Source organism: Triticum urartu, chromosome 1, assembly GCF_003073215.2.
Source record: "Triticum urartu cultivar G1812 chromosome 1, Tu2.1, whole genome shotgun sequence".
NCBI lineage: Eukaryota > Viridiplantae > Streptophyta > Magnoliopsida > Poales > Poaceae > Triticum > Triticum urartu.
In genome coordinates this window covers 548,094,498-548,115,753 of record NC_053022.1, presented here as the reverse complement: position 1 = coordinate 548,115,753, position 21,256 = coordinate 548,094,498, and the positions used below count along the sequence as shown (strand labels likewise).

The following is a 21,256-nucleotide window of genomic DNA, read 5'->3' as shown; positions in this document are numbered from 1 at the left end:
CTAATACCGCTAATTCATTATTTCTTAGACAACTTCTCTTTTGATTTTTTCCATGTGTAAGTTTACATGCAAGTACTATACAATATGTGTTTAAATTATACTAGACTGTGAAAATTGTACTATTATTTTTCTTTTTCTTTATTCTTAGAAAAGCTTGTTATTTTGATTTGGTTTTATTTCATTTCCTTTATTCTTTAATGGTACTACCGTTGCAACTAATTCATTCCTTATTAGGAATTTTTCCCTTTTCTGTGAAAATACCACTATTGTATGCTTATTTTTGTGTGTTATAAGATACACAATTTGTGTGTAAATTCTGTGCAAAATTTGCCATTTATTTTATTATTTTTCTTGTTCTTCCTTCTTTAAGGGTAATATCAATGACATATGTACGTCGAATGGTAGTAAATATATGAAGTTGTCTTACGGCTGCGGTGTTACTCAGCCAATGGGCACGGCCCAAAGAATCATAAACATGCAAAAAGTGACTGACTCAAATATCACGTTCGTTGATTGACGTCCAGCCGCTCCCATCTCATTCACGTATTAATAGAGCAAGGAAAAGTCTTGTGTTCCGTTACACCGACAATTGGGCGTGGATGCATCAGAGACGCGCTTGAACCGTACGGTTCCAACCAAGCCAACGGCCTGGTCGATGGCACTTCCACACATACATAGTGCGTGCATACACCACGTACGTACTAGCTTGCTGTGACACTCTTCCCACGTCACTTCACTCACTGTCACTGGACCAAACTAACTAAAGTGAGCACCTGGTTCTTGGTTAGCCACTGCAGCTCATAATCAAAGCTCATGTCGCCTATATATGCCAGGCCGTCACCCCGTCAGACGACCACAACTGCAAACGTTCCCAGCTCACCCCTGCTCCTCTGCTCCTGCTCTGCTTCGAACCAGGTGCACTCTTTAGCTAGCACGAACCGGGAACTGCTCTGCTTCACTACACATCGGGTGCTCTGCGAGATCGTCTGCTGGCCATGGTGGCCATCACGGTGCCCATCTCGGTGGACGCGATCCCTCTGGTGAAATGCGCACATGCGGCGGCGGCCGCGGTGCCGAGCGTCGACCTGTCGGCGCCGGGCGCTGCGGCGGCCGTGGCGGACGCGTGCCGCGGCGTCGGCTTCTTCAGGGCGACCAACCACGGCGTGCCGGCGGCCCTCGCGGACGCGCTGGAGGAACGCGCCGCGGCCTTCTTCGCGCTGCCGCACAAGGACAAGCTGGAGGCGTCGGCGCGGCCCTTGGGCTACGGCAGCAAGAGCATCGGCTGCAACGGCGACGTGGGCTGGCTCGAGTACATCCTGCTCTCCGTCGGGTCCGGCTCCGTCGCGGCGGCCTCCCTGCCGGCGTCGCTCCGGGCGGCGCTCGAGGAGTACACGGACGCGGTGCGGGAGGTGGGCGCGCGGGTGCTGGAGCTCATGGCGGATGGGCTCGGCGTCGCGGAGGAGCACCGCGGCGTGCTGCGGCGGATGGTGGCGCCGGACGAAGCCGACGAGATGGTCCGCGTGAACCACTACCCGCCGTGCCCCTGCCCCCTGGCGGCGGGGCAGCGCGGCGTGACGGGGTTCGGGGAGCACACGGACCCGCAGATCATCTCCGTGCTCCGGTCCAACCGCATCGGGGGCCTCCAGATCATGCTGCCGGACGGCCGCTGGGTCCCCGTGGCCCCCGACCCCGATTCCCTCTTCGTCAATGTCGGGGACTCCCTCCAGGTAGGCAGCACACCATTACCACTCACTCACTTGTTACCTTTGCCGCCTACCCAATTCATCTAGGAATACCTGGGATCCATGGACGCGCACGCATGCATGTTTTGGTCTGGTTTGGCATGGCGCATTATTTAGCTGGCGTCCCGCCCGACCCACCCTCTCTTCTTGTCAACGACGTACCGCGCAAAGGGTGCAAGTTGCACCCGATAACTCATTGGCGCGCGACCCCGTGTGGCCTGCGTGTGCCCTACCACCTGCATAACTCTAGTGGGAATACTGTTCGTTGCACCAGTACGTTGCAGACTGTTTTTACACGCATGTATTCTGATGTGAGACATTGTTTGGTGAATTTCAGGTGCTGACCAACGGGCGGTTCCAGAGCGTGAAGCACCGGGTGGTGGCGCCGGCGGAGGGGCAGCAGTCGCGGCTGTCGGTGATCTACTTCGGCGGGCCGGCACCGGCGCAGCGCATCGCGCCGCTGCCGGAGCTGATGCGTGAAGGTGAGCGGAGCCTGTACAGGGACTTCACCTGGGCCGAGTACAAGAAGGCCGCCTACAAGTCCCGCCTCGGCGACCACCGCCTCGGCCCCTTCGAGCTCCCAGCCGCCAAAGAGACCAACAGCTCCGACCACCACTGCAGCAGCAACGCCGTCCAGCCGCCGGCGCGGGCGCCCCCTCACGTGGCAACAGTGTACTAGGCTACTAGTGTAGTTAGCTTAGTACTAGTGACCTTTTTTGTTCTTGTTTAATTAATGTAATCACCCGGAAAAAGTGGTAGTTCAAGTAAAAAAAACTTAAAGTGGTATTTGTTGTTGCACCCTTGGGCAGCCCAAAACTGGCATGGCACCGAACTGTCCTGCCGGGAAAGAAAGCCGGCCTTGTAACTTCCACTAGTAGATAATGCAGATATGCAGAACTCCCTTTTGTTTTTGCTCGGTTTTCACCGGCAGGCAACAGCTCGCCGCATGCCCCTGCCCGTTGTACCCGGGATAGCATGGCACCACAATTTTGTTTAAACATAATACAAAGATAGACGTTCATAAATAGACGCATATACTCTTCCTTATGAATGCATGCGCACGTACTTTATTCCTACAAGCATCTTCGAGAGACTGAACTGACACATCATTTTAAGATTAACGAAGCCGTCACACACGTCTTCATAACTGATGAAAATATCTTCCGCCGAAATACCTGAAATAAATACCGAAAATGTGAGCACCAATTGCCTAGCCCTTGAACCTAGTTCTACCACAAAAACCTAACCAACTGATCTGGCACCACAATTAGGCCCTTCCCAGTGCTCCACGGTGGACAGGTGCTAAGCATGCCACATAAGCAAAAAAAATGACATGGCACAACATTTAAGAAGGGGGGAGAGCACTTTGGTTACTCCAGGAAAAACCAATGCGAAGCGCGAGAACCTAGGCAAACCGCTTAAATGAAACAACTTAACCAATGCATTAAAGACTTTAGGTGCTAACTCATTAAATAAAGTATGCTTAGCAACACCAAGTTAAGCACCTATGCATTGAGGAGTTGAGTTGCTAAGGTATTTAATGCACTTAGCACCTCATCTAAGCACCTTTGCATTGAAAGAGGTCCTAGTTACCCGTTTCTGGTCCGGTGTCCCCCCCCCCTCCCCGGGCTGAAAGCGAGGGGGGAAAACACAAGGATGCCCAGGATGAACCAAAAACGATTCATAACGAGGGGCACGATCGTCTTTGTTGCCCCCGCGTATAGCCATCGAGGAGCCTTGGGAGGCCCGTATGGGCCCGGTTAGATCATATGCCCGGCCCTATACGTATTTGTATACAGCGGGTGTTTCGTTTTCACGTGCAGCCGTCTGCGGCCGTGGGGCAGCACGTGTCCATGGCAACAAGCCAAAACTGTCCCATCATATAAATGTGGACGACAACCACCTCCGGCCTCATCGCCCACCATTTCCCCCCACCGCATCGTCTCCCTCTCCACTCCCTCTCCTCTCCCACCTCGCCGTCTCCCTCTCCCCAACGCATCCTCTCCATCACCTCCATCGCCATGGAGGACGCAGGAAGCGAGCGACCCGATTGGGGCACAGATCTGGTGGCGCAGGCGCAGCAGGTCGCAGCGGGCACATGGGTGAGGGGAGGTGCAGCAGATGCTGCAGATCTGGAGAAGGTGGAGGCGAGCTCGAGCGGCGCAGTCCAGCCAGATGCGCCCGCTCTGGCGATCTCCGGCAAGGCTCGGAAGGTGGAGGCGGGCCCTGGCGAGGCGCACGAGGTGGAGAAGGTGGAGGCCGGCTCCGGCGAGGAGCAGTTGGAGCAGAAGATATGTGCTTATCCCATTTAGTTGGTAGTTTTTAGATTCTAGGGTTTTTGGCCAGAAGTTGCTTGGGTTAGATTAGTTGGATGGAGGGTTTTCTTTGCATTAGGGTTTTTCTGTATTTGAGTCGTGCAAGAATGGTAGACCACATATGATTATTAGATTAGGTTAGAAGTAGCCGGATTGAGGGATGGGGTTTTTTCAGATGCTTAATAGATTAGTAGTGGAATTTTTGCTTTTAGATTTTAACTAGTATGAGGTTGAACACCTTATTTAAGAGGGAATTTAAGGACAGATAGACCATATATGATTATTAGATCTGTAGGTCAATGCCGCAGACATATATGATTATTTGATTTGATCAGTGGTTCAATGCTACTGGATGGAAACATATTGGAATTGGATTGCATTAATTTTGATGTGCCAATGAATTGATTTAGATGATACAAGATTCACCTATAGTATAATTTTTTTCGTTTAGGTAAGTAATGAAATTTTAGATATTTGTTGGAGATGTATGCATTTATAGTTGAAGTTGTACATAAGTAACTACTGCATTACGTTAATATGTGTAGGAGCTTTGCTGCATTATCCCAAAAAATGCTTATGTACATTTTAATTATTCTTTTGTGTAGGTTTCCTATAATTAGAAAGTTTTTCAGAATATTAGTTATATTAGCTATGTTGTTCAGATTGTGTGCATGAAAATGGAAAATGCAAGTATGATCATAGTTTGGATAAGCTGATCAATGTGTCATGTGTGCATATTTAAATTTGTAGTTGACTTCTGTAATTAGTAGTAATGGATGTAATTTTATATTTAGGTGGATGGTTCAGTGGATAAGAAGAGTAAGCTTGACATGACCAACTTCGAAGACCCATATGCTGAAGGCTATGGTGACGATGAAGTGTTTGAGGTAAGCCCACCCTGAAAATTAGGGCCTGTTTGGTGATCATTATGTTAGCCACACTTTTTGTGGCAGCTTGGTTGACATGAATAGTGAGAGAAAGTTAGTGAAGGCTCTTTTGTACAATAGTGCATTCAAATCCATATGATTATAAGGAGATATAGGTCAATGTAGCACACACCCAGAATTTGATTTACTCCTGCCAGGTCTCGCTGATCAGAATCCCATGTTATCATGTTAGAATATATATTCAGTGATCCAATGTACTTTCTTTCCTACAAGAAGATGAAACCTTGAGTGGTCAAAATGAAACTGGTTGTTGTAAAATTTAGGTTCCAGTTTCCACTATGTAGGTTTGAAGCTGATTGTTCTCATCACTAATTGCTCTCTCAATTTCTCTTCTTGGCACCATTGAAATACATGTCTCACCGCTTTAGTTAGTTATATTCTCACTTCCCTTAGCCTTAGGTCCAATGTATAACTTGCTTGCAACACATGGAAAGCTGATTTCCAAACCTTGAATAGAATCAATGTTGAATGACTAGGCCTGATTATGCAAGTAATTGAGCTGATAGTATAAACAAACATCTAAAGTGAGTTTATGAAAAATTAAAAAAGTGAGTTTATGTGTATCCTCCTTTACTCCACAACTTTAGATTAAAATATTTTAATGTTCACTATACATATTTCTAATAACATTTGGCTTAACTTTGCTTTCCTAAATGTATGGTAGGCTGAAGCCTATATTGTATTATTGGCATTGGTTTTATATAAGTAATAATGGAATTCATTAATGTGTGCAGTATGACTCTGGAGATGAAGTGGACTACACCAACGTCGAATCATTCGCCGAGAAGGAGGTGCAAAAGATCATCGGTATGTTACTTGCCCGAGATTCGATCGTCGATATCATCATACCTAGTTCAATCTCGTCACCGGCAAGTCTCTTTACTCGTTCCATAATGCATCATCGCGTGACTAACTCATTAGTCACATTGCTTGCAAGGCTCATAGTGATGTGCATTACCGAGAGGGCCCAGAGATACCTCTACGATACACGGAGTGACAAATCCTAATCTTGATCTATGCCAACTCAACAAACACCATCGGAGACACCTATAGAGCATCTTTATAATCACCCAGTTACGTTGTGACGTTTGATAGCACACAAGGTGTTCCTCCGGTATTCGGGAGTTGCATAATCTCACAGTCAGAGGAACATGTATAAGTCCTGATGAAAGCAATAGCAATAAACTAAACAATCATAGTGCTAAGCTAACAGATGGGTCTTGTCCATGACATCATTCTCTAATGATGTGATCCCGTTGATCAAATGACAACACATGTCTATGGTCAGGAAACTTAACCATCTTTGATTAACGAGCTAGTCAAGCAGAGGCATACTAGGGACACTCTGTTTTGTCTATCTATTCACACATGTACAATGTTTCTGGTTTATACAATTCTAGCATGAATAATAAACATTTATCATGATATAATGAAATATAAATAACAACTTTATTATTGCCTCTAGGGCATATTCCCTTCAGTCTCCCACTTTTGTGTGTGCAGGTGCTGCTAATGAGGTCCTATGTGATTCTCCTACTGTATTGATAATCTTGATTCTTAACTGAGGAAAATACTTATCTCTACTGTATTGCATCATCCTCTCCTCTTCGAGGAAATCCCAACCCAACTCACAAGTAGCATCTGCCTAGTCACCAGTCGTCTTCTTCTTGGCCGCCAAGTGCTTCAACGACCTAACACGGGCGACGCACACAATCATCGCCGCAATGGGATCCAACTCGTCCATCCTCATAGTCAACATTTTAGTATCCTCCAAAGCGGCCGTGAGCTTAGCGTTTCACTTTTCCAGCTTGGTCTTCTTCTTTTCGAGGTTGATTTTCTTCTTAGTCACCGCCATCAAGATGTTAAATTTCTCCTCCTTATTTTTCTCCTTCACGTCATAGCGCGTGACACACGCCACGCCCTGTCGCCTATCGCCCCAGCCAACCTTCTTTTTGTCGGTCTCTGCCTCCTCTTTATCCTTTGCCTTCCTTTTAAGGTGGGGTGGCTTTTCGTGCCGCTGAGTTGATCTTGTGGGCGACCACCTTCTCTGGATCCTCCACCTCTGCCGGCTTTGGCATCTTTTCATACGGATCCATGAGGCGATGAAAGGCGAAAAGCATGAGAATTGTGGTGGAGGGCGGTGGTGATCGGAGCAGAGAGGGTTGGGAAAGCACAGGCTTTGGCAGGAAAACAGAGTGTGGACCGCTCCAAATGTGCGGGTTATGCCTCAGTTTTGGATGGGACAGATGTGACGATGTTCTACATGGCGGAGGTCCGGACTCCGACAAAACCCCCGGTTTGCTTCCGGTTTGCAGAAAAATGGGTGCGCAGACAAATGGAGGTCTATGTTGGATGACTAAGTATGCCCGGACAGCTTGGTCCAGACGTTTATAGATGTTTTAAGGGTCCACATTGGAGATGCCTTAAAATCTCTTCCACATGACATACTCAGAGCATCTCTAGCGGATCCCTTAAAACACATTTAAAGGGCCCTTTAAGCAGTTTTTACGATGCAAAAGTAGGCCGAAAAGAATAGATGTCGTATTACAAACTGTATCCGGAACGATACATCAAGCAATCGTTCCGCTCCGGCCAAACTCGTCCTGCTCAGGCCGCGCCGCGCCTCGGCCATGCCCGCCGCCGCTGTGCTCCGACCCGGCCAAGCCCGACCCTATCGTGCCTCCCCCGCCCCGGCCGCGCCTCTCTCACCCTTCTCCGGCGCTGCCCCACCTTGATTCGGGCCATCGGCAGCCTGCTCCACCTCGCCCGTGGCCGGCCTCGCCTTGGCGGTGAAGGTCGAGCCAACCACAATTTGGACCGACAACGACAAATTCCGGTGTACGCGACCTTTTACGATGTGCAGTGCCGGATTCCGGCAAGTTTCGGGTTGATTCTGGCCAGTTCCGCGATGGCACATCTGCTCCGGTGAGGATTTACCGTTTACGGGATGAACTGTATACCGCCTTCCAATCTGTACATATGAGGTTCTCGCGGATGGATTCTCAGTGCCCCAATCGAACTTTACGGGGTCTGCCAGGGACTGTTTTTTCGATCGAAACTATGAATGCCTTATTTTTATGGGTTTGATGAGGCCTGCTAAAGATGCTCTTAGTCAACAAAAAAACCTTTCTGCATAATGATGTGGTATTATATACTAGGACACGATGCAACATAACACGTAGCCGCCGCCTCTTTCAAAAGAGATTGGGGTTCCTCTGCCTTCAGACGGCCGCCGCGGGTCCGTCTCATCTCTAGTGGCCTTATGGTCATGGGGTGCGGTGGATCCCGGTCCTTTGCCAGCGGCAGGGCTCCGTTTTTATATGTCTTCGAGTTTGTTAGGATTTATGTCCTGTTCAAGAATACGAGACGGTGGCAGCTCCTTGAAGATGGAATAAGATTCTCCTCGCCTAGCCCTCTGTCCTGGTGGTGCGTCTAGCATCGTATGGGCGTGTGGAGGTGTGTCTTTGGTGGATTTGCTCGTCGTTCGTCTATGTTTGTGTGTCTTCAGTTTGAATCCTTCTTATCTATGGTAATATTCATCGATGGCGGCTGTTGTTTTTGTGTGCTGGTCCTATGAGGCCTTAGTATGATGATTTTCCGACTGTCTATTACAATAAATTTTGTCCGGCTCCGGTGAGGGAGTGATAATGACGGCGGCGCGTCCTCAGCTATCTTCAGTGTTTGTAATCGGCGTTATGTGGTCTATGGAATATGAATGTAATTTTTTATGTTCGTTGTACTATCATTAATGAAGATGAATAGGCGAAAATTTTCTAAAAAAACCTTTATCAGATATAGATAAATAAAAGTCGCCGGTTATGTCCTAGTCGGACCCGTCTATTTCGATCCCGGACTTCAGGTGATGGATCCAATTATTGAACGCACGACGCCAATTACTAGCAAGCACTGTAGTGTAACAGGCTTCAACCACCTGTTGTCAGTTGGAAATGTAACAGCCGCCGTTCAACACGATTATGTAAAGCAGCTAGTCAGCAACCCCATCGATATGCAGGGAGTAGTTGATTAAGTTATCGGCGACCACCGTCATTTGGTAGCCGACCGTACCGACGACAGTCTCAGTTAATCACGGAGGTCCCGTTGCTCTCGTGCCTCCACCGGATAAGGACGTGATAGAATCCATTGTCCTAGTGGCAGGAGTTGAATAGTCAGTTAGTCACGTACGGTCTTGTGTCATGCATGCGAAAACACGAGCGACTACTGGCTAGTGTGATGATATATATCAGCTGGAGTGGCTGTGGTGAGTGACAGTGTTTAATTAATAAGGTCTTCACAGGGCAATTTAATTAAGAGAAGATGTTGAGTAAATAGGCAATTTCTCGATTAAATTAATCCACGAGTAAATCACTAGCACGACATTGACACAAATAAACACATACTGATATTCAGTCAAGCTAGCACATACTACGCTAATTGCAGAAAGATTTACGTATAACGCTAGCATGATTAAAACAGAAAACAGTAGGAGCGGGATAAACGAGTTATACCGTCCAGTAGGCCATGCAGAGGCCGCGGCTTTGGTGGCGGCAGCGGCGTCCTCGGCGGCCTTCTTGTCGGCTTCAGCTTTCTCAGCGGCGGCACGTTCGGCGTCGGTGGACATGGTGATGATGAAGGCGACGCAGACGTAGAGGAAGTAGACGATCGGAAGCGAGCAGTCGCGTAATCGCTGCCCAAAAACCTATTCGCCCCTCACCCCGTACAGGAACCAGAAGGGCGTGGTTTCGGAGACCTGCACTCCCATCGACCATGTACGCGGCGGACAGGATGGAGTCACCGGCGGCAGCAGCAGCAAGGGAACGACGGTGGGCGTGCGCGTGGAGCAGATGTGATCTGTTCGTAGCGGTTAGGGTTAGAAGACACCGCACACTTATATAGACGCAGCCGCGTGGAGAGACGTGGGCTCGACCCACGTCCGAGTCCGTGACAGCCCACGATCCGACGTCTCAGATCGTGGCCCAGCTGTCAGAGAACTCTCCGTTAGTGACTGGCAAAAATAAGCGCGTAGGTGTGAGCTCGGCTCGGCTCAATCCCGCAACCCACGGCGCGGCGCGTCGTGACAAGGCGTGGCGAGGCGGGCGGCGAAGGAGGAGTGCGCGAGGGCCTCTTCTCTTCTCAAGCTCCAATAGCATGTAGAAGAGAAACCCTTATAAACCACTCCAACTCTCCTTCCACTAGCGGGGTGGGACTAAACTTCCCAGTACACCTAGTGCCATATAACCCACATGGGCCTTAGAGATTTTTTAGAAATTGCTATATGGGCCTAGAGCCCAACTCAAATTTCAGCAATCCCCCACTAGATCTCGAGGGCCCATTGTGTCCTCTGTTCCAATTGTTGTTTCGATATACCAGTGTGCCAGTGAAGACCTGTTAAGGTTGAACTTCACCTAGAGCAGGTAGCTACACTCCTTCACAACTGAACAATGGACTATGCCTTGAATTGTCAGTTTGGTGTAAATAAGTTTCACTACATGTCTTACTAGTACTAGGCTGCCGAAGGCTGACCCTCGGGTGAAGCATATAAGTCACACTCCTGGCCTATTCATCAGCTTACTAGAGATCATCCCAATCTCATAGACTGTGACCAGCAGTCGGGCTCACATAGGTGTGTTCCTTCAAAGATCGCTCTGTAGGATAGCATCTTGCTTACATAAGCTTTGGAACACATTAAGACAATAGTCATCCTACCATACAGTATCAAGAGTATTGCATCTCCAACGGAGTGGGTTAGTATAGTTACTCTCCTCAGTTCACCACTAGCTTGTTTTCCCAGGTCCTAATTCACGGGATCTCCGATCACATAGGTTGGGTTACTACCATGGCAACTCATATGGGTCTCATACCCATCTCCCTCGATGCATTATCTATCACAACACGTGATAGCCCTTTCGTAAAGGGATCTGCCAGATTCTTAGCCGTATGGATATAGTCCAACGTTATCACTCCGGAGTTTCTTAATTTTCTGACAGCTTTTAATCTCATTCTTATGTGTTTGGTGGACTTCATGTTGTCCTTTGAACTCTTCACCTTGGTGATGACAGTCTGATTGTCACAGTTCATAAGGATAGCCGGAATCGGTTTATCAACCAATGGCAAGTCCATCAAAAGATCTCGAAGCCATCTCGCTTCAACACCAGATGTGTCTAATGCTGTTAATTCTGCTTTCATTGTCGATCTCGTTAAGATCGTTTGCTTGCAAGACTTTCAGGAAACAGCGCCACCTCCAATAGTAAACATATACCCAGTTATGGCCTTCATCTGATCAGCATCAGAGATCCAATTCGCGTCACTATACCCTTCAAGTACCGACGGGTATCCGGTATAGTGAAGTCCATAGTTCATAGTACCTTTAAGATAGCGCATAACTCTCTCAACAGCATGCCAATGTACATCACCCGGTTTGGAAACAAACCGGCTCAGTTTGCTCACAGCAAACGCGATGTCAGGCCTCGTTGCGCTCGCTAGGTACATCAGTGAACCAATGATTTGAGAGTATCTCAATTGATCTTTAGCCATGCCTTTGGACTTTCGAATCAACACGCTAGGATCATATGGTGTTTGAGATGGCGTGCAGTCCGAATATCCAAAACGACTCAACACCTTCTCAACATAGTGGGATTGCAGAAGTGTAATTCCACCCTCATTATCTCTCAGTAGCTTGATGTTCAAGATAACATCAGCCACACCAAGGTCTTTCATCTCAAAGTTCTGAGATAGAAACGATTTGACCTCCTCAATGACTTTGAGGTTTGTTCCGAATATCAGTATGTCATCAACATACAAGCACAGTATAACTCCTTCGCCCCCACCATGGAGATAGTATACACATTTGTCACCCTCATTAACAACGAAACCAACAGATGCCAGAGTTGTATTAAACTTATCATGCCATTGCTTAGGTGCTTGTTTCAGGCCATATAAAGATTTTATCAACCTACACACCTTTCTTTCCTGACCATCTATCTCAAAGCCATCAGGCTGTTGCATGTAGATTTCCTCTTTTAGCTCTCCATTTAGAAAAGCTGTCTTAACATCCATCTGATGGACGAGAAGACCGTGCTAGGCCGCCAACGAGAGTAATACTCAAATGGTGGTCAGTCTAGCCACAGGTGAATAAGTATCGAAGAAATCTTCCTCTTCTTGCTGGTCATAGCCCTTGGCCACAAGCCTAGCCTTGTACTTTTCAATAGTACCATCGAGCCTAAGCTTCTTTTTGAACACCCACTTACACCCCAGTGGTTTGCAACCATAGGGACGATCACTGATCTCCCATGTCCCGTTAGCCATGATGGAATCCATCTCGCTACGGACCACATCCTTCCAGTAGTCAGCTTCTGGAGAGGCATACGCTTCTGAAATAGAAGTGGGAGTATCATCCACGAGGTACACGAAGAAATCATCACCAAAGGTCTTTGCAGTCCTTTGTCTCTTGCCCCTACCAAGAGTTTCCTCGTCATCCTCCTCAAAATTTTCATAATGTGTTTGTTCATAATATTCCATAGGAATGGCAGGTTCAGGAGTCTCCTCAGGTTCCTGTCTAGAAGTGCTTTGCATATCTCTTATAGGAAAAATATCCTCGAAGAATGTAGCATCCTTAGACTCCATAATTGTACCGACCTTCTGGTCAGGTACCTCAGATTTCACTACTAGAAATCTATAGCCAACGCTGTTCTTAGCGTAACCCAAATTAACGCAGTCCACAGTCTTTGGTCCAAGCTTACGCTTTTTGGGGATCGGCACATTGACTTTCGCCAAACAGCCCCAAGTACGCAAGTACGAGAGTGTTGTCCTTCTCTTTGCCCATTTCTCATAGGGAGTGATCTCATTATCCTTTGTCGGAACTTTATTCAGGACATGACATGCCATCAATATAGCCTCCCCCCACCATGCCTTGAATAAACCCGATGTATCTAACATGGCGTTAACCAAATCAGTTAGAGTATGGTTTTTCCACTCGGCAACCCCGTTTGACTGGGGTGAATAGGGAGGCGTCCTCTCATGAATAATGCCATGTTCCGCACAGAAAGAATCAAACTCACTCGAGAAGTACTCTCCACCACGATCTGATCGGACTCGTTTAATTTTCTTTTCAAGTTGTTTCTCAACTTCTGCGTTATAGATTTTAAAGTAGTGTAGATCCTCATCTTTAGTGTTTAACAGATACACATAGCAATATCTAGTGGAGTCATCTATCAATGTCATGAAGTATTTCTTTCCATCTTTAGTCAACACACCATTCATCTCACAAAGATCAGAATGTATGAGTTCTAATGGTGCCAAGTGTCTCTCCTCCGCGGCCTTGTGAGGCTTGCGAGGTTGCTTAGCTTGCACACATGAAAGGCACTTAGAACCTTTGGCTAAGGTGAAACTCGGGATTAAATCCAACTTGGCTAGCCGCGTCATAACACCGAAACCAATGTGACAAAGATGTGAATGCCAAACTTCAGATTCATTAACATTCGAATGAATATGGTTCATGACTTTATTACAAAAATCTGCGAGGGAAAGGCGGAACATCCCTCCGCTCTCATAACCTTTCCCAACAAAGAGTCCATATTTCGTAACAACTAATTTATTAGACTCGAAAACCAACTTAAACCCTTCTCTACATAGAAGGGAGCCACTAACGAGGTTCTTCTTGATGGCGGGGACATGCTGCACGTTCTTCAGATGCACGATCCTTCCCGAAATAAACTTCAGATCGACCATGCCAACACCATGAACAGAAGCACTCACGCCATTCCCCATCAATACGGACCCGTGACCTGTGACCTGGTAAGAAGTGAACAATGAAATGTCAGCACACACATGAACACCTGCACCTGTGTCCACCCACCAATCGTTGGGTTGAAACACTGAAAAAACAGTAAATAAATTACCGTACCCAGATGCACCATTCTCATTGTTGCCCACAATCATGTTGACAGACTTGGAGTCCCGTCCTGCCTTCTTGTACTTGTTTGGGCACTTGTTGGCCCAATGTTCAACCGAACCACAAGTAAAGCAGCCCTCATCCTTCCTGTTCTTCTTGAAGGTCTTCTTACCCTTCTTCTTAAAGTCGGTATTCTGTTGGACACCATTCTTTCCCTTGGGCTTGTGGGGGTTATGGTTCCTTTGGTTCACCATGTTGGCGACAGAAGTCTCTTCGGTCCCTTTTCCATGCGAGTCTTTTGCCCTCGAATTCTGCTCAACACTCAGATGGCCAATGACATCCTCCACAGAGAATTCACGCCTCTGATGTTTCAGAGTGGTGGCAAAGTTCCTCCAGGAATTAGGGAGCTTAGCGATTATGCAACCCGCGACAAACTTGCCCGGTAACTCGCACTTAAGAAGTTCAAGCTCCTTAACAATGCATATTATCTCATGAGCCTGCTCCAATACAGGACGGTTTTCAACCATCTTGTAATCGTGGAACTGCTCTATAATATACATCTCGCTCCCTGCATCAGCGGCCCCGAATTTAGATTCGAGCGCCTCCCACAAGTCCTTGGCGACATGCACATGTAAATATGCATCGACCAGTTTATCTCCGATCACGCTAAGAACTGCTCCGAGAAACACAACGGTAGCCTCCTTGAACGCCTTCTCCTGTTCAGGAGAAATCGTTCCCGTGGAGACACCGGTGACCCAGAACACGTTCATAGCCGTGAGCTATAACGTGGTCTTAGTCTGCCAACGCTTAAAGTATGTACCGGTAAACTTATCCGGTTTCAGTGCAGCGGCAAAGCCACTTGCCGAAAAATTCCTACACATAATAGGTTTTTGGATTGTTGAGTAAATAGGCAATTTCTCGATTAAATTAATCCACGAGTTAATCACTAGCACGACATTGACACAAATAAACACATACTGATATTCAGTCAAGCTAGCACATACTACGCTAATTGCAGAAAGATTTACGTATAACGCTAGCATGGCTAAAACAGAAAATAGTAGGAGCGGGATAAACGAGTTTTACCCTCCGGTAGGCCATGCAGAGGCCGCGGCTTTGGTGGCGGCAGCGGCGTCCTCCTTGTCGACGGCACGTTCGGCGTTGGTGGAGATGGTGATGATGAAGGCGACGCGGACGTAGAGGAAGTAGACGATCGAAAGCGAGCAGTCGCGTAATCGCTGCCCAAAAACCTATTCGTCCCTCATCCCGTACAGGAACCAGAAGGGCGTGGTTTAGGCGGACGGGATGGACTCACCGGCGATGGGCGTGCGCGTGGAGTAGATGTGATCTGTTCGTGGCGGCTAGGGTTAGGAGACACTGCACACTTATATAGCGCGTAGGTGTGAGCTCGGCTCGGCTCAATCCCGCAACCCGCGACGAGGCGTGGCGAGGCGGGCGGCGGAGGAGGAGTGCGCGAGGGCCTCTTTTCTTCTCAAACTCCAATAGCATGTAGAAGAGAAACCCTTATAAACCACTCAAACTCTCCTTCCACTAGCGGGGTGGGACTAAACTTCCTACTACACGTAATGCCATATAACCCACCTGGACCCTTAGAGATTTTTCAGAAATTGCTATATGGGCCTAAAGCCATCTCAAATTTCAGCAGAAGAGATGGATCCGATGCGATGCGTTCTTTAGAGCGATCTCTAACGACGCATTCTTTAGAGGAAGATAAATCTGATTTTTCCTTCTCTAGTCGGGAACTAACCGAACCCCAAAAATCTTAGTGTAGATTTTTTTACTTTTCGACCGATCGCTCACGGAGTAAAAATATCGCACCCTCATATCGCCTCCTCTTCCACGCCGTCACCTCCCAAGCCCCACCAGTGCTCCCCACCCCGACCCTCATGCACTCCAGCGCCAACCCTGCCACCAATAATGGTCGGATCCAGCCATTGCCTCTCCCCGCCGCCACGAGAGGTCCCGAGCCCATGGCTGCGATGACGGATCCTCCTCCCGCACCGGTGCTTCTTCCTCTCCCCGCGTTGGTGGTTCCCTCTTGCTCGTTTTCCCCGACCTCCCACCATTGCCACCGCCGTAGAGGCAATACCTTGACGTGCGGCAGCGCCGATGGGGAACATGGGTCGCAGAGATCACCAACCGCTACACGCATGAGTGGATATGGATCGGATACTTCCACTTCGCGGTATGCACGCAACTACACCTTATGTCGGTCCGTGTCCACGGCACCGACGCCCGCCACATCTTCTCGACGGCCTGCAGCGGTTGGAGCCCATCGACCCTCGGGTGGCCACTGCAAGGGAGATGTAGGAAGACCGGGAGGCCCACGAACGCTTTGGGACGGAGCAAGCCAGCGAGGCCTTTATGGGGGAGCTCCACCGCCTATACCTGGAGCGTGTCAAGGCGGAACGTCGGTTGTACGAGCAGTACACGCCTGGGGCGACGGAGGTCATCGACTTCGCCTCTAGTAACTGACGACGGCGGCGATGACAATGGAGCGAGCCATGGCGATATGATCGGAGGGCTTACCAAATCGGACTAGGAGAGGTTGGAGGACGAGAGCGATAGCGATAACGAGTATTTTTTATGCAATCTAGTCTAAATTTTGTTCAAGTCACCTAAAATATTTATGTATATATTGCGAATCAAGTTTGATATAGTAGTTTTAGGTTTGAACCAAATTTGCAACAAATTTGTGTTAGTGTGTCACTGATTTTCTTTTACTCCGTGAAGTATTTGGGGTCGGTTAGAAACGATACTCCCTTAGTCCCGTAATATAAGAGTGTTTTTGACACTGATGCAGTATCAAAAACATTTTTATATTGCATTACGGGATGGAGGGAGTAATTATTTAAAGGAGCAAGGATTCTGGGGCATATCCTCCTTTAAATTATTGGAGATCGGGTAGAGACGCTATTGACTCTTGAGCTTGAGTGGATAGGAACACATGCAACGCGATGAAGTTGGTGAAAAGAATTTAAGAATGGTGCATCTCGCTAGTAGTGTACACAGTGACTCGAGACACGGAGTGGCCGAGTGGGTACGTGGGGTAGATATCCCACACGGGTAAACGTGATGAAAACATGGCTATATTTGGGGTTGCTGTCTAGGGTTGCCGATCGGTCGCTGGCCAAATCGATAGGCTCGCACAGCACAGGATGTCCCTCGATCTACAGGTCGATCGCTCGTTGGACTTGTGGCTCCGGCCCGGTCGACCACCACCAGCTACTCTAGCTCACATCATCTACAATCGAGCATCTCAAACCGGTCTCAAAAGTTCAGACGGCCCATCTGGTTATTGACTGGTCACGATTTTTTGACCCAGTTCTCTCAAACGAGTTTTAAACGCACGGGTTGACAGGCATCTCGTATATCCAGCTCAAATATGAGGCGGATATGGTGTGCCTGCGCCCGGGCATACTGGCCACGTCGGATTGATGGCTGGGTCTCACGCGGAAATGCTCAGAAACCCGGCGGTCCAAAGCTCATCTCCTCCGTTGGACCGGTGTCGCCGCGTGGCCCCGCTCCGGCGGGCCGCGTAGTGCCTAGCCCAACTATTTAAGTTGACCGGCGGCACCGAAACCCTACCATCCACATTTTCCTTCGGCTGTCCGTCGCCGCCGCCACTTTTCACTCCCCCGTCCGCCTAGTAGCCATTCCCCCATGCTGCCAGGTGAGAAGCAAGCCATTTCTGACGCTGGAGCGCCGACTCAAGCTTCTTGAGCAGATTCGGGCAAGGCGCGAAGGGCGGATCATCGCGGGTCTACCTCCGGATGTAGTGGATCCAGAGTAGTTGGAGAAGGACGAGGATGAGAAAGGGGGGGGGGGGTTGAGGAGGAGGAGCCAGGGGAGGAGGATGTGGGGGACGCTGGTGACGCGGAGCAGCAAGCCATCCTCGATTCCCTTCGCTCGGAGTCGGCTGCAGAAGCCAGACACCGTCGCCAGCAAGAGATGGAAGCCGCGGAGGAGGCGGAGATGCTTGCCTACATGGATGAGGCCGAGCAGGAGGAGGATGAGCCGGAGCCCTCCTACCCGCCCGTCCAGCCGGCGCCCGGCACCCTCGTCGTCGACAGCTCCGACGACGAAGATTAGTTAAGGTATTGTAGGATTTTTTTTGCATGCTTTATATGGATCTAGGGATTGAAATATGAGAGACTTGATGTAGACATGCTAATTTAAGATATGACCGGTCACTGTTCAAGGATACGCTCAGTTGCGTTCGTAGACGTTTAAGGGGTCGGATTTGTAAAGTCTGGCTGTGGATGCTCTCACATGCCAATTGCCCGGGCGCACAGTACCTACAGCGCCGAGGCATCCTGCGCCGGGACCGCCGGCCGTCGCATCGGCATTGATCCGGCCGGACGGGGAACACACCACGAACGCGGGCGTAGTACGCACACACGCCGATCAGGCGGTTGATCGATCTGGATCTGCGCGTCGTACGTACTGTACGTGCGTATAGGAGGCGCGCGCACTCAGCCAGTGCGATCGATCGATCTCCCCCGCTGATCGGACGGGAAGACGGCCCAACCATGATCGAGCAGGACAAGACGTCCGCTCGTGGCCCGCATGCACGGGCCTCTCTCCTCGATCGATCTGATTCGCGACGGCCCATCTGCAGCGACGGTTAGTTCGATCGATGAGCTGGTTATAAGTCGAATGAGGTCGATCGACGGCGACGGGCACTCAGGCGTCCGGACGGGCGACCGATTGCGCGTACGGTCGCCTGAGTTGGAATACTACCGAACAGCTTTTTCCTCGAGCACGACGGCTAGCGCCGGATGGAGCGAGCTTGCATTGCATGCCCAACGCAAATCCGTGCGTCCCAGGTGGGCTTCTTTCCGCACCCGCTGCGAGTGTCCGCCCCGATCAACTTCCCCCGGCCGTTGCACCAGCGTGCAATGCATGGACGGACGCGTACACTTGTGTAGCCTAGTGTCGAGATGTTTCTGGGTTAGCGGAAGCAGCGATTTCGCCTTCTTCAACCCTAGGTGTCGAGTAGGCAAACGAACCCTGTGGCCAACTTGCTCGTAAATCAGGCCGTTAGCACGTACGGGCAATGAGTCACACGCGGAATAAAACCCTTGTCCTTGCTCGATTATTGACCGGGCCGTCCGTCATTACTGACAGATGATGGAGCACCCACACCCACCTGGAGCCGGAGCCGGAGTCGGAGCAGGAAAGGGCAAAGAATCAGGGAGAGATCGAATGGGGTCACGCCGGCCAATTGCGCGCCTAGCTAGCCTGCGTATCGTACGTGTGATGCGACGGAAAGGAGGGAGCGCTGATCTTGCACCGCCATTAATTGAGCTGTTGGTTTAGTCGACATGCTGGATGCCATGCAGATGGAGGAGGATTCTGCCTTTGAAAAGTCGCCGCCATATGGACGTACGTGCCCACTTTCGATTTGGAGCAAGAGAAAAGAGGTGGAGCTCACGTCGTCGGTCGGCCTAATTGAACTCTTGGAATGGCATATGGGCTCACTGCACCACGCCCTGTCTTGTTTTCGGAAAACATCAACGACGCGTTTGTTTCGAAAGAATGGCGACGGTTTCCCATTACTGCGCTTTCTGAAACGGCACCTAACGTTTGGTACACCAAGAACATATTCCGTAGCAGTGTTTTCCGATATGAAGGTTCACAAACTTGAAAACACCCAGATCGATGCTGATTAGAAAAGCGGGAGTGGGGCGGCCAAACCAAACACATCACGTATTCGTAAAGAAGAAAAGGGAACCGGAGCTTCCTGATACCTTAACCGAAGACATTACCTGAGGACGAACCAAATGCGTCGCAAATATCGAGGTGCCCACCCAAAGTATCCACAATACTACGAATTAGGTATTCTCCGTTTCTAAATACAAGTCTTTTTCGAGATTTCAATATAGACTACATATGGAGGAAAAAGATTAAATCTATACTCTAAACTATGCCTATATACACCCATATGTAGTTCATATTGAAATCTCTAGAAACACTTATATTTAGGAACGAAGGAAGTAGTGTATATCATCCAACTTGCCAAGAACAAAGATGGGCGTAAACGAGAGCAGATTTTTGAACCATTGATTGATTACCGGAAACTCAGTTCCAAAAACTTAGCAAAAAATGAAATCCTTATTGATAGGTTTTGAAAAATTACAAAGAAAACAGGTTAAAGGTATTTGTTAGAAACTTACGTGTGCAAATTTTAAATTGTAGTGCTTTCATTCTCATTTTGACCAAATGATCATATTATTTTTCAAAAGAACATGCATGGGTTAGTTTCATCTAAATTATATTTGCATGTTTTTCAAAAAAATTGAAACGTGTAGATTTTTCTTCTAGATTTACATAGTAGGTAAGCTAGAACCCATGAGCATTCTTGTAAATGTCAGATGTAAGGGCATCTCCAACACCACCCCCGAAGAGGACCTAGTGTTTTCCCGCGGACGCATATGGAGATGCCCTAAGCTATATTTCTTCATGCTTCTCACCTTTTGTCTCTCCTTTTGCTAAATAAGGATGTTTGAAATGATATTTTATTTGGTAAAAGGAACCTTTTTCAAGAAACAAAACAATATACCATTCATTTATTGCCAGAGTCGGCAAAATTCTGACAAGGTGGCAGTGCACACATTAAACACTTGCACACACCAAATTATGGGTGAAATGGCAGTTGGGGTTGACTGACAATTCATGAATAGGGGTTAAGGGTCTCTTGAGATTGTGTAGCAGTTGTTTTTTTGTTTTCAAGTCCTACAAAATCATTTTTTTTTCTGTTTACATGAAGTTTATGACCTAGTAAACTTCGCATGAACATGAAGTTTCCGCTCTTGGGTGCCACATGCACTTGGATGAACGGTAAAATGTGAATAAAGTATCAAAAAATGATGTATCTTTTGTTATTATAAGCATTCATGAATGTTCCACATGCATGCAAATGTTCATGATGGAATGAAATTCGTTGAGGCCTGGGCAATAAAAGATCGATGCTCCTAATCAGCTAGTATTATTTAAAGCATTTTGAAGCACTTGTTATGTCTTTTTTTACAACACATCCATGAATTTCATTTAATCGTGGAAATTTACATGGTGGAAGAAAACTAAGCAAGATTTGTTGCCAAAAGAAAGCTGAAATTATGAAAAAAGATCTATTTTTTAGATGTATATAGACATATAGAAATCTACCACAAACGGATGTATATAGACATATTTTAGAGTGTAGATTCACTCATTTTACTCCGTATGTAGTCACTTGTTGAAATATCTAGAAAGACAAATATTTAGGAACGGATGGAGTAGCATTCTGTTGGATCAAACAAAAGATTTACATCTCATGGTTTACACGAAAGTGTCATTCTG

The 21,256-nt window shown here is 48.1% G+C and overlaps 1 protein-coding gene across 1 annotated transcript; it reads left to right on the top strand.

Annotated features, from left to right (window-relative positions):
- The first annotated feature begins 873 nt into the window (after window positions 1-873).
- LOC125538815 (gibberellin 2-beta-dioxygenase 3-like) lies at window positions 874-2,644 on the top strand. The gene is made up of 2 exons (XM_048702115.1): window positions 874-1,727; window positions 2,080-2,644. The coding sequence occupies exons 1-2, from the start codon at window positions 996-998 to the stop codon at window positions 2,419-2,421; spliced, it is 1,074 nt and encodes a 357-aa protein (XP_048558072.1). The 5' UTR covers window positions 874-995; the 3' UTR covers window positions 2,422-2,644.
- The last annotated feature ends 18,612 nt before the right edge of the window (window positions 2,645-21,256 follow it).